General features: G+C 45.9%; 1 protein-coding gene and 1 long non-coding RNA gene across 2 annotated transcripts; one reads left to right on the top strand and one right to left on the bottom strand.

Moving 5' to 3' along the window:
• Window positions 1-340: 340 nt before the first annotated feature.
• LOC123064358 (probable glutathione S-transferase GSTU6) lies at window positions 341-1,715 on the top strand. The gene has a single exon (XM_044487849.1). It carries the CDS (start codon window positions 481-483, stop codon window positions 1,198-1,200), a length of 720 nt encoding a protein of 239 aa, XP_044343784.1. The 5' UTR covers window positions 341-480; the 3' UTR covers window positions 1,201-1,715.
• Window positions 1,716-1,942: 227 nt separating this feature from the next.
• On the bottom strand, window positions 1,943-3,440 carry LOC123064357 (uncharacterized). Its single transcript, XR_006430686.1, has 3 exons — window positions 2,801-3,440; window positions 2,396-2,489; window positions 1,943-2,277 (listed from the first exon to the last, which is right to left on the bottom strand). It is a non-coding gene; the product is annotated as an uncharacterized lncRNA (long non-coding RNA).
• Between the last annotated feature and the right edge of the window lie 10,869 nt (window positions 3,441-14,309).

Below are 14,309 nucleotides of genomic sequence, written 5' to 3'. Positions count from 1 at the left end.
ACTGTTGCAGATAAATTCTGCAATAAGACCAATGTTGCATAAATAATCCTGCAACAAGACCTGTGTTGCAGAAGTAATCCTGCAACAAAATTTGTGTTGCAATGATGAAGGCACGTCTAAGCGCTTGATGCGGCACAGATTTGATGGCTCGCGACCTGGCTGATCTTTTAAAAAGATTGGCTGGTGGATACGTAGCACGCCCCATAAAGAAACCATGTATAGTCAAACTTTGAAGTGGTCGTGTACTGCGTGTTGATATATAATGCCTTGCAGCTCGATCAGATGGCGTGGAGATAACATTCTTTGACTATTTTTCTCAAGAAAACAGAGCCATGTCCCATGGACGAAGAAGATTCATCCCTAAGCAAACTCTGACTGATATATACTCCACCGCGCCGTGTACCTCAAGGGCACCCTAAGCGCCGAAGGGCGAACAGTACTAGCAGCTGAGTGTGCGCGACGCAGAGTCATCGGAGGTCGATGGCCGGAGGCGGAGGAGACGAGGAGGTGACGCTGCTGGGCCACTGGGGGAGCGCGTACGTGACACGAGTCCGGCTAGCGCTGCACCTCAAGGGCGTGCGGTACGAGTACGTGGAGGAGGACCTGCGCAACAAGAGCGACCTCCTCCTCCGCTGCAACCCCGTCCACCGCGCCGTGCCGGTGCTCATCCACAACGGCCGCCCCGTCTGCGAGTCCCAGATCATCCTCCAGTACATCGACCAGGCCTTCGGACCTCCCACTCTCCTCCCCGCCGACCCGCACGAGCGCGCGGTCGCCCGGTTCTGGGCAGCCTACGCCGACGACGTGCTGGGGGCGCCGTGGGAGAAGGCGTACAGGGCCCGCACCGAGGAGGAGCGGGCCGGGTGGATGAGGCGGGTGGTGGCGGCCACGGACGCGCTGGAGCGGGGGCTGAGCGAGTGCACCGACGGGGGCAAGAAGGGCTGCTTCTTCGGCGGCGAGCGGGTCGGGTTCGTCGACGTCGTGCTGGGCGGCGTTGTCCCGCTGGTGCACGCCACCGTGGAGATCTCCGGGGACATGCTCTTCGGCGACGCCGGGAGGACGCCGCTGCTTGCCACCTGGCTGCAGCGCTTCGGCGAGCTCGACGCCGCCAAGGCGCTCCTGCCGGACGTCGACCGGGTCGTGGACTACGTCAGGATGATACACGCCAAGAACGCCGCTGTCAAGGCTTCTGCGAATTAAACCGGCATGCATGGTTACATGGACACATAATTGATGTACACTCCCTCCTTCCTCCGTCCCAAAATAAGTTACTCAATTTATAAAGTTAGTACTATAAAGTTGAGTCACTTACTTTAGAATGGAGGAAGTATTATCTTATTTTCCACGTTTGCTTTATGGCAACCACTCAATTCTCCTAGGCGTAGACGTTGGCAACAGCGTGGGCTGCGTCGACGTCGACGCAGTAGGCTATGAAAAAAGTTTGAGCTCAACGAAACTATTTCAGCTCGCTTTAGGCTCAGCTCAATCCCTAAAGGAGTCGAGCTCGACATACGTGAATAGTTTGATCAAGCTCGTTTGGAGGTGATTTTGTTGAGCCGAGCTCAAGCTTTGTCGAAGTCAATCTAGTATTTTTCATTTAAGTGAGCATTACTTTCTTATAGTGCAGACTCACTTGATCGAGCTGAGCTTGAGTCCACCCAAGCTTTGTAAGGATTATTAGGTTTTTATATGTCTGAACAATGATATATTAGTTATCAAGCTTTGTCGAGCTGAGCTCGAGCCTATCAGCAAGCTTGAAGTCTAACTCAGTCTCGCTTGAGCTACTCATTTTGCAGCTGTACCAGGCAGGAGGTTGACGGGGTAAATCGGACACTTTAAGATTATCAGGGTGCAAGGTTCAACGGCGCGGGCAGGGGTAGAATGTGTAGAGGTATGATAGAGGTGTGGCGGAAGCTAAGATAGGGGTCGTCATATGACATTGTAGACTATTATCTTTCTTTTTTTATTAAATGAACGTGCAGTCCTACTGCACGTTCAAAAGAAAAACAAGTATGGCTGTCCGCAACAGATGAAGATGGGTTACAAGCCTGTTAACATGTTGATGACAGTGAACAACAACAACAACAACAATATTCTTAGTATACGGAATAGACGCACGTACTCCACACACACCGCTGAGACCAACTAGATTGATATCCCACAAGCCCGAGTAGTTAAAACTTGATTTGTCTCTGCGCTCCATTTCGCATTTCATGTCTTGTTGCTTATCGCTGACCACGCACGAAATTGAAGGCTTGATTCAGGGATCCGACATCACTGTTCACCCATTTCAGGCAGCATGACGGGATAGAAGGTTAGACTTTTTTGAAACTCTCAAAGCACTGATTGAGCATTCTCAAAGCAAATAGAGAAATCAGAGCATGCATGTGCAAACCTTGCAGGTGCTTAATTACTGCGGAGGAGGGCCACGCCGGACCGGTTGAAGCCATGGGGGTGGACCATCATATGCATAAGGGTTCTTGCCGAAACTGTTCACCATGTCGGTGCACCATGATTAGATAGGTAGTAACACAATTACTCCCTCCGTAAACTAATATAAAAACATTTAGAATACTAAAGTAGTGATCTAAATGCTCTTATATTAGCTTACAGAGGGAGTAGTAGAGAAAGCTAAGTGTGGGATACCACCAAGAGCCGAAACAAGAAATATGCAACTGTAATTTAGTTTACACCCACACTATAATCGGCCACTCGTTGATGAGGAGGAGGAACAAAATGAAGAAGGAAGCGGCGGATTCCCCAAAGTAATTAAGAAGCAGCAGGTTGTGAGCTAGCAAACCTTGCGTTTGAATTCGGCGGCGTGGAGCTGGAGCTGGAGCTGGAGCCTGACCTCAACGGCGTGGTGGACTCCGCCGGCGGCCGTACTGGTATGTACGCTTCTGCGTCCGCCGCATGCAGTCCGAATGGCCCGGCCATCTCTCCCTGACCTCGTCCGCCTCGAAACAGTCCCAAGGCCCGATCAAACAACCCCACTTCTGGCCTGCTAATATATCCGTTCGTTATGAAGGGTGACTCTTGTGGACCATTGAACTTGGCCAAGGGTTCAGCTAAGTACCCTCTGCCGCCTGCGCCTGCGTCTCCTCCCCTACCTCCACCACCGTTCCCTCTGCCGCCTGCGCCTGCGGCTCCTCCCCTACCTCCACCACCGTTCCCTCTGCCGCCTGCGCCTGCGGCTCCTCCCCTACCTCCACCACCGTTCCCTCTGCCGCCTGCACCTGCGGCTCCTCCCCTACCTCCACCACCGTTCCCTCTCCCGCCTGCGCCTGCGGCTCCTCCCGTACCTCCACCACCGTTCCCTCCCCTGCCTCCACCATCGTCCCCACCTGGCACTGGCAATGGCATCCTAGTAGCAGGCGAGAGCTAGGCTAGCTAACTGTGGCTGCCAACGATGGTGGTGTTTGCGCAAAGTGGTTGTGATGGCACTTGGCAGGATTGCTGAAGGAAGAGTGAGAGGAAACGCGGCCGGTGGCCGAGTTTCTATAGGCCCGCCCGTCGCTTGACCGGACGGAGCAGGCCGGTCAATTCGTCATATTGTATGTCGTCCAGGAAGACATGTCCCATTTTGCTTGCCTTCCCGGTTGCGTGCCATTGATCGATTGATTAGGATACTTCCCACAGGCGGATCAAAAAGATGTAATCAATTACACAACACTTGGCTGATTGGCCGGAGGCCGGAGCGGAGAACGTCGTGCGAACTTGCGGTTGCGGCGCCTTGACCCGAGCGAGCGTCACCGCCGATGTCTCCTCCTTTTGCTTGCATGCCGCGGGAGCCACCCACCCACAACGCGGTACTAGTATAGTAGCTAGGCACGTAGCTCAGCGAGTCAACAACTCCTTATGTACTCTAGTCGTTGGCCGATTGAGAGACCCAGGCCACAAGGCACCTTCCTTCCTCATCGATCCTTTTCTGGAGTATTTTATGAGAGCGAAAATGCTAGATTCACGGACAATTACGGGCCTTTTTACGGGGATTCCTTCTAACTAATTTCTCTGCCCCCCCGATTTTCGGGTGGTGTGGGACCTTCCTCCCCTTAATCCTTGATTCTATTGGTCCGTGAACCTCCGTGATAAATTTCCGTTGATGTAGCATTACTCTTATGAGAGTGTTCTTCTGCCACCGTTTGTTCGGGCAGTTTTTTTTTCCGGGCCATTTACATTTGTACCCCTAATTTGATCCCACTGCTTAGATTTGCCTCTAATTTCAAAGGATACTTAAATTTGTCCCTCTGTCGTTAGGTGTCCTTATAGAATCTAGTCAATGTGTATGTGCAATGCACGTTAATTTGGAAGTATATTAAGTACATACGGATATTAAGTAGGATATTATTTGTGTGTTATTATGTGTTCTCATTAGTATTATATTTGGCATGAAATTAACTGCACGCTAAACATGTTGAGCGCTCAACATTTAAGCAGTCTAAGTCGTTGGATTGATATGATTTAATGAACGAGATTAATTGGATCTGCCTCTTTGGGTCTTTTTATATTGTTATAGATTATAGATTATAGATATAGATATAAAAGATGCCCTTCTGCGCCATTACCGTCCGGTTAAAGGACTTTGACCGTCTCAAAAAATAGCAAAAATAGCAAAAAAATCTGAATTTTTGTGTGATTAAAGATACTTAGGTGCGTGCAATTTTTCGTGATGTTCGGACACTCTACGAGCTCATGGCAAAGAAAAAAACAGTAAATTTGTACGCCTATGAATAGTAAATTCAAAATAAATAGCAAGAAAAATCAAAAAAAATATGAATTTTGTTGGCATCTAAGATGATTGGTTGCACAACATGTGTGCAAAATTTTGTTATGAAATGACATGCCAGGAGTTGTAGCAAAAAAACAATATAGTGTATTTTTTCAAAGTTTTTTTCTGAGCCATATTTTGTTTTTCGGAAACACTAACGCCCACACGTGTGGGCGTTAGCCAACTCGCCCACACGCCTCGATCGCCGTCCAGTGCTTTTTGCACGAATCTTGGCACGAAAAGGCTGATTTTATGTGCCACGTAGGACAACTCGTGTGTGTGGCGTGTGAGGGAGTTCGCCCGCACGCCGGTTTTCTCTCAGCGGTCAGCGCGAAGTTGCCCGAACGTCCTTTTCTTTCTCGCTCGCCCACTGCTCTCTCTTCTTCACCTTATCCATTTCCCAGTCCCCACACGGCCACACCCCCACGAGCAGGAGCTCAATCCCGAGCGACCCCGACACCTCTCCCACACCTCTGGTGGCCGGTGAACGCCGACGAGCGCAGACAGGTTTCTTCCCACCGCCCCGTGCCCCTCCGCTTCTTCCCCTCTACTCGTATCCCCTCTCATCTGTATCTTTGTGCTGACCGGTAGGTGGCCGGCGAGATGGGCGATGGCAGGCGTGAGGGGCGGGGAGGGGCGGGTTGGTGGTGAGCACCGGGTGGATCCCCCTTCTCCCATGGCGGCTTGGGTGGCGGCGAGGGAGAGTTGCGTGGTCTTCCCGGCGGTGAGGGGGGGGTCTAGGGGGACCGGATGGCTGAAGCGGAGGAGGCGGGCGCGCGTGCGGCTACTTCTGAGGTTCGAGCTCTGCCGCGCGCCAGTCTATTTGCGTGCTGCCACCGCGCTACTCGCCAACTCCTGCCCTGGGAAAGGCGGGGGCGGGCCGGCGGGTGTCCCTTGTGGGGCTCGGCCTCCGCGGTTGACGCAGGTGCGGGGTGGAGCTACTCGATCCGGTGGGCAAGCGCTACCCCGCATTCTTCGTCAACATCGACGGGCTTGCGGTCGTGGGGGGGGGCAATGGCTTGTTCGTCAGGGTGTCGCGGCGGCCCAACAACTACTACAATCATGGCGACATCCGCGCGCTCGATGTGATCTTCAGGAAGGCATGTCTGCTCCATGCTCCTCCGGCACGCGATGCCATGGAGGTTTGATTTTCCCTCTCTCAGTTTGGTGTGTTGTGTGTTCATGCACACAGCAGCAGGGCGATGATTCTTGTTTGATCAATCATCTGCGTACAGTTTTGAATTTGATAATGTATAGAATAGATGGATAGTCTTTAGTTTCCATTGGCGGTTTTCGAGCATGCAGTGATGGCAACTTTAGAGTCATGGCAATTTATGATGATGCCATGGTAAATTTCAGAGACATGCTAAATTTTACACCCATGGCATTTTAAGTTGATCACATAGCTTAAACATGTGTACCTGTAGTAGTGCCCCAGGTCACAAGGCCTGTTAGTGAACTGGTGTTGTTCTTTACAGAATACATGTGGTTAGATTGAGGTTAGAAATCCTTCGCAAAAAAAAAAGATTGTGGTTAGAAATCATGGAAATTGTTACACTTTTATCGATGGCAATTCTGTAACGTATATTTCCATTTTTAAGCAAAACGCCATGGCAAATTTGAATATGGATATGCCATGGCAATTTTTATTCATAATTTGTAGCCACGTCCCTTGTAATACAAGCACTTATTTTTTTAGGCCTATGGCAATACTTGATTAAGCCCATGTCCCTCGTAATACAAGCCCATGTCAAAGTTATATGTGTACGTAGCATGCCAATTTTTCTGCATTTGATGACATAGCAAGTTTAGAAAATGTTCCTATGACCTTTTTTTTCAAAGTTTGCCATGGCAAAAATGTCATGTTATTTTGTCATGGCAAATTTAGTTATTTTTAACACGCCCATGCCAATCTTTATGCTTTTGTTTCTTACTTAACCATGTCAAATTTAGTTTGTTGATAATGGCAAATTTAGTTTATTGACCATGGCAATCTGATTTTACTTGATCATGTCAATTTTAGTTTATTTGGTTCATGGCAAATTTAGTTTACTAGTCACGGCAAATTTCATTTTCAAATCATCGCAATTTTTACTTTACGTGAATTCCGCCATGGCAAGTTTTGATACGAATCTGCCATGACATTTTTCTTGTTCATACATGACTTTCAACTTTTTGTGTTTTTTTCACACACGGCAAATTCATCATACAAACACGCGGCAATTCTTGATACGAATTTGCCATGGCAATTTTCTCATTCATATTTTTTGATTTTCAACTTTTTGTGTTTTTTTACACACACGGCAAATCATCATACCAAAGCACGACAATTCTTGATACAAATCTTCCATGCCAAGTTTTGATACAAATTTGATTTATTGATCATGGCAAATTTTAGTTTATTGGTTCATGGCAAATTTAGTGTACAAATCATGGCAAATTTAGTTTATAGATCATGAAAAAATTTAGTTTCAAATCATGGCAATTTAGTTTACATGATTTTTCTGCCATGCCAAGTTTCAATATGAATCTGCCATGGCAATATTTCTGTTCATGGCAAATTTAGTTTTACGTGAATTCCGTGGCAAGTTTTGATATGAACCTGCCATGGCATTTTTCTTATTCATACTTGATTTTCAAAAAAATGGCACATGGCAGATTCATCATTCAAACACACATCAATTCTTGGTACGAATTTGCCATGGCAAGTTTTAATACGAATCTGCCGTGGAAATTTTCTTGTTCATAATTTTATTTTTCAACTTTTTTCTATTTTTAGACGCGCGGCAAATTCATCATACCAGAACACGGCAAATCTGTCATGCCAAGTTTTGATATAAATTCAGTTTACGGAAATGTTAACGCCCACACATGTGGGCGTTTGCATCTCGCCCACACACGTGGATCCACATCCGTTCATGAGCGCACGAATCTTGGCATATTTTTAGTGCCATGTAGGACTAGCCTGGTGTGTGGGCGTTCACCCGGTCACCCACACTGTCGTTCCACCACACGGGAGGGGCTGGTGTGTGGGCGTTCAGCGGTTCACCCACACGCCACTTTCAACGCACGCACAAGGGCTAGTGTGTGGACATTTTCCATCTCGCCCACACGCCCGTCTCCTCTCCCACATCCAAGCTGCTAGTTGCCACATGTTTTGCAGCGCACATGGCAACTGCCCTAGCGTGCTTTATAAGCAGGTGACAACTCTCTTTTTACCCGAGTTGCCATGTGTTTTGCAAGATACAGGGCAACTGCCTAGTGTGCACATAAGCAGATGGCAACTCTCTCTTTACCGAGTTGCCATGTGCTTTTGCATGGTACATGGCAACTGCCCTAACGTGCACATAAGCAGATGGCAACTCTTCTTTTTTACATGGAAACTGCCCTAGCATGCTTATGAGCATATGGCAACTCTCTCAACTGTCTAGTGTTAGTATGTGGCAACTACTAAAATTTTGAAATCATGGCAACTACAGTAGACCAGACCATACATGGCAACTGCAGTTGAGCAACCATGGCAACTGCAGTTGTCCGACATGGCAACCGCAGTTAAACGAACATGGACGAGGGTCTGGACCATGGCAACTGCGGGCGCGCGGTGACTGTCACGCTGGCGTGCGGGGCCAGGAGGTACGAGGCCTGACATACGGGGCGTGTGGGCGTTATCTACTTCGCCCACACGCACGCGTGTGAGAGGGACCGGGAAGGAAAAAAAAAGGTGTGTAGGCATTACTTGTTTTGCCCACACGTAGGTGTGTGGGCTGTTCCTCTTATATACCACACAAAATGTGTGGGCAGTCTCCCTAACACCCACACGTGTGGCACTTATCGGCATCCTTCAGTTTATTGATCATGGCAAAATTTAGTTTATTGGTTCATGGCAAGTTTAGTTTACAAATAATGGCAAATTTAGTTTATTGAACATGGCAAATTTAGTTCTCAATATGACAATTTAGTGTAAATGATTTTTTTCTGCCATGGCATTTTTTCTTGTTCATGACAAATTTAGTTTGCGTGAATTCTGTGGCATGTTTTGAAACGAATTTGCCATGGCATGTTTCTTGTTCATAGTTGTTTTTCCAACTTTTGTATGTTTTTCACACATGATAAATTCATCATACAAAATACGGCAATTTCTTTAATACCAATCTTCCATGGCAAATCTCTTTGTTCATAATTGATTTTTACCTTTTTGTGTTTTCTCTCACACACGGCAAAATTCTCCTTCAAAACACGACAATTTTAGGTAAACTTTCATGGAATTTTTAATAAAAAATGCCATTGCATTTGTTATCTTCTACTGTCCTGTCAAATTTTTGTGTTCTTTTCACATGCATTTTTCAACTATTTTTTTCACATGGCAATATTGATTTTTTCTGTCATGGCAGATTTGCCATATTTCATTTGGGGCATTAAATATGTGTTTGTAAACCTTTGTCATTGTTAAAAAACAATATAATGACAAATAGTTTGGTCAAACTCAAATGACATTTTTTTTCTGCTATTTTTCAAAGCGCTGGTGGCATTTCTTAGTAGCTGAGCAAAATCTGGCTTTTATTTGTTGCAGAAAAAAACTAAAATCTGGGCCTTTTCATTTAATTCATTCTCAGTGGGCCTTTCGTTCCTTCTTTCAGGGTAAAAAGGGCCTGGTGTGATGGAGGCGTGTGGGCTGTGGGTTCCCCTGCCGAACGAATTCGTGCGGGTGATCGATCCCCTCATATCGAACAAGTCGTGTGGTAGGGTGCTCCTCCTGCCACACGTGTGGGCAGTGCTAATATTCGCCCACACAGGGTCATGTGGGCTGCTTGCTGGGTATCCACACAGGGGCGTGTGGGCGGGTTTATGTTGTGCCACACGTGTGGCAGTTAGCGGCGTCCTTCACCATGAGCTCCTACAATGTCCAAACACAACAAAATTTTGCAAGTATGCACCCGAGCATCTTGGATGCCAAAAAATTTCTTTTTTTTTTTGAATTTTCTAGCTATTTTTTTAATTTAGTATTCACAGGCGTACCGATTTACTGTTTTTTCTTTGCCATGAGCTCGTAGAGTGTCCAAACATCACGAAAAATTGCACGCACCTTGCGCACCTAAGTATCTTTAATCCCACAAAATTTCAGTTTTTTTTTTATTTTTTTGCTACTTTTTTTGAGACGGTCAAAGCCCTTTAACGCCCTTTGACCGGACGGTAACGGTGCAGAAGGACATTTCTGTAAGGGCTACTAACGGTAGAGGGGCAAATTTGAGCACCCTTCGAAATTAGGGGCAAATCTGACTAGTGGGATCAAGTTAGGGGCACAAATGTAAATGTCCCTTTTTTCTGATAAAGGATGGATTCTATTAGTTTAAAATGGAGCATAAAGGACTTACAAATATAATGAGCATATACCATGGCCTTTCATAGTTCGGATGCACACATTCAGCAACATACACACACAAAATCACATCGGGAGCTAACAAAGTCGAACAAGGCCAAAGTTATGCCTTATGGAGTAAAAAGAAAAAGAAAAACCGAAGCAATAAAAAAAACTACAACACCAACTATCTTTTGACATCACCAACACAGCGAGAAGGATTCTTCAACCGTCACGCCTCTAAGAAAGAAACGGCGATCAATTGTTGTCATTGTCAGATCCAATAACCAAGGGCCAGATCATGGGCTCACCCTAAAGAACAAGTCCGAACAAATCCAAGCAATGCCTTCAACAAGGTAACGACATAAGACATATCGCTATTGCCAGATAACCAATAATGGTTAAACCTTGGTTTTCACCTCAGAGCACTAGACCGGTGTTTGAGAAGCACCACCAAATCGAAGTCATCCCATGATATCGCCACCACTTTTCGCAATCCCATCGGCTACATGCATAGCACGGTATGAACATGAGGTGTCATGCAAGTGATGACCATGCTTGCACAAGCAAGCCATCAAGTCGCGGCAAGAGTCGATCGCCACCAACAGCTCCAAATAACAAAGGTCGTCGTCGCACTTTGCAATAGAAATCAAAGGAGTAAGGTCATAAGCACTATCAAATCCCAATTCGAGATGCTCTGACGGTTCTGCGCCTTCCTCATGCTCTATGGTCCTTGTCCATGGGGGCAGAATCAGGCAGGGAAACCAACTTCTTGCTGCTGTAGGATCTGAAGATCCAGGATCCCCGGCCCCGTTTCAGCAATCACCTAGCAACGCAGGACCACACCGCACACGCATGCCCGAGCGGAGAACCAACATATCAGGACGCAGCAAAACGACGCGGCCACCTGCATACCTGCAGATGGGATCGTGGCCACCTGCATCTCAAAAAGACTACCAACACAACTGGAAAATCCACCGCCGCTGATGTGCATCCATGCGCTTTGCCTCAAGTCGTTGTCCCTAGATCGCACTTCGGAGCGCCATCGTAGAGCGTCAGATCAGGCCCAATCCGTAGAGCCTCAGCGCATCCACAACAGCCGATGCAGAGCCACCATGTCAGGGCCACGAGCCCCACGCACCCCCAGGCACCATGTCAGGCCCATGTCATTTTTCTTGTACATGAGTTAAATTCACTACTAAGCAGGTAATTTTTTTCTTGTAACTTAGTCATTTTTATGTTTTTTAAATGCCAAGCATGTCCATAACCATCAAGAGATGAATCATGCATGCATATATACTTATCTCTACTCTTAATGGAGCAGTTGGTAGCCTGGTACGGTTTATTTTCGTCCGGTTTTTCTTCGTCCCACCTCCTCCCACTGGGTTTTCTCCCTCCCATTAAAAAACCAAATCCCATTAGGGGGAATCTTGTTTCATGCTTCCTTTGGTAGGTGTTGATTCAATTCAATTACGTAAACAATAAGGAATTAAGAATTCAGAAATTGCACCATATATGTGAGATCACCTTCCTAAAAGACAGACATAAGATTTTTCTCGATAACCTTCCATAATAAAATGAGATATTTCTTCATAAGAAATCACTAATCCCGCGGGCTATGTCATTCATTATTATCATCATCTCTACTATTAATTGAGAATCACAAGTTTCATATGGGCACACGCATCTGCGCGCCCCTGCGAAGGGACGTCGTGCAGGACACCATGGAAGATGTCGTTGCTGGGCCTAACGCTGGCACGGTGCTTGAGAATGCCAGGGCGTGGATCACGGGGTCGAGGACGGCCATGGGGGGAGGCGGGTCATCAGACCGCCACGTGGACTCGGTCATATTATATATATTTCTTGTAGAGCCAGACAAGCTACATTCTGAAATCAAGTGTATCCATTTAAATGTCAAGAAATTCGTTAAAGGAATGTGTCCAACATTACTTGGTAGTCGTCATCATTGGTGTTTGTAGCAGCCATTCATGTAAAAATATTTTAAAAATCAAGCACTAAATAAATCTTGAAATCAAACGATTGATGCAATTAATTAGCTAGACAGTTAATTAAATATGCAATTAATTAGGTCCATTTAAATATAATTTTTTGCACCAAGTCAATTTGGAAGTTGAGTGGTTAATGCAATTAATTATTTTGTTAGACAATTATTTGTGCCTATAGATAATTAGAAGTAGGGATATTTTACAATTAGTCGGATTATTAATTGATTTGGTTGACAGTTAATTAGCCATGCAGAGAATTAGGTAGGTCGTTAATTATTTGTGTACTTAATCAATTAAGCAAGCAGTTAATCACGGCGAATCATTTTGAAAGCGCTCGTGGGCAAGGACGATCAACGGGCTCTTAGCTGCATGGCCAGTCACCGAGCACCACTTGCCAACATGGACAACGGCCACCATGCGCTCGCGACATGGGTGACCTAGAGTTCACCTAGATGGATGAAGACTATGCTCCGCAGGATGTCCACACGCTGACGGTTGCCGAAATATTCACGGGTGAGGACAACAAGACACAACATTGGCCAGGTGGTTCATGCGAAAATAAGAAGAAAGAGTGTTCCAAGAATAATAAGGAAAAGAACCAAAGCCACCAAACGGTCCATGGTGTTGGAGAAAGAAAAGAATGTTCCAAATAATAAGAGAGAGAGAAAAGAAAGAGTATTCTTGAAAATAAGTAGGAACGAGAACTAAAGCTGACGAGAAATGAGAAATAAGAATATGAGGCGTCAATGACGAACATACTAATGTTGACGTGGTGCTGGTTGGCGCCAATGAAACGGGTTAGCAAAGACACGAGGAGTAGAAGGTGTAGGGAAAGACGAGGAAGATAAGAACGACAGTTATCCCTTCTAGCATATGTTGGATGGAGATGGAGCTTATTGGCGACTAGGAATACGTTCATGTTGCCACTCTCCCCCAACGTCAGTGTGCATTTGCAAAGTTGAATGGACGTTTGAGAATGCTATCTATAGTTATTTGTTGCTTTGTGTCAATAGTATGTTGTTAGTTTAACCCGCTATTATGTTGTAAACATGAAAATTTTCATTCTTATTGCAATGCACGGCGGAGATGAGGTCGACGTCATCTGGTTCCAAAGGATGTGGCTCTAGCGAGAAATGTCCCGCTACGGCAGGAAGCCGATCGGGAATGGGAGATTCCGACAAAAAAAGGGAAGGTACATCGTTGGATGAGGTTTTTTGTGTTGAATCCGAGTGTTACATATAACATTGCGGATAGCCCGTAGCAACGCACGGGCGTTCTGCTAGTATATAGAGTTATACACTACTCGTGTAAAATAGTATGTGTTTTGAGTCATAAATTTGCAAATTATTATTACGTTATTTTCAAATTCACGTCAACTTTGGTTATTATGGCATATACCGAAACCATACCGAAATAATTTGGTATATACCGAAATTGTACCGTATTTTAATTTCATACCGCATTTATCAAAGTATTAATATTGTACAAACCTACAAAACGTATAAACTGAACCATGTAAACCGAATAAACCAAACGCACAAAGTGACACATCCATATGCCAATGTGTAACTTTTTTAGATTTTTTTGAAACTTTGAAACATGCTTTTTGAATGTTTTAAATAAAGAGTTGCATGTAGCTCGGGCACCAAAACGCCGCACTCATGTATCTAGACGTATTTCTGCTACATACATCCATTCGAGCGTTAGCTAATTCCGGATGGAGAAGTAATGGAGATCACTGCTGGAGGCCTCCTGATGTTGGTTGGATCAAAATAAATATTGATTGGGCTATCAATATTGAAAAGCATTCTGGAGGAGGAGGTGGTGTGGCTCGTCCTCACCTAGTCTTCGTCGGAGCTTGGAGTAAACCCTTCGTTGGGGTAACTGATCCGCTAATCATCGAAGCTTTAGCTCTCCGGGAGGGTGTCATCTTTGCAAAACTCTGGGGTTTCTGACATCTGGTGATGGAAGTGGATTGTTTGAAGGTTGTTAACCTCTGATCTTCGCGCAAGAATGCCCTCTCCAATGTGGCGCCTATCTTAGATGAAACAGGGGGAAGTCGTCATGTTTTATTTCCTTTTCTGTCCGACATGTCCTGAGGGGTGTCAATAGTTTGGCAGATCTCTGTGCCAAGCATGTGTGTACCTTATCGATTTCCGAATGCTGGTTAGAGGAATGT

The sequence above is a fragment of the Triticum aestivum genome, chromosome 3B, assembly GCF_018294505.1.
Source record: "Triticum aestivum cultivar Chinese Spring chromosome 3B, IWGSC CS RefSeq v2.1, whole genome shotgun sequence".
Lineage (NCBI taxonomy): Eukaryota > Viridiplantae > Streptophyta > Magnoliopsida > Poales > Poaceae > Triticum > Triticum aestivum.
The sequence above is the reverse complement of the archived record's forward strand: the minus strand, read 5'-3'. Positions and strand labels throughout refer to the sequence as shown.

Coding starts and splice junctions, on each gene's coding strand:
- LOC123064358 (XM_044487849.1), top strand. CDS start 481: ATGGCCGGAGGCGGAGGAGACGAGGAGGTGACGCTGCTGGGCCACTGG.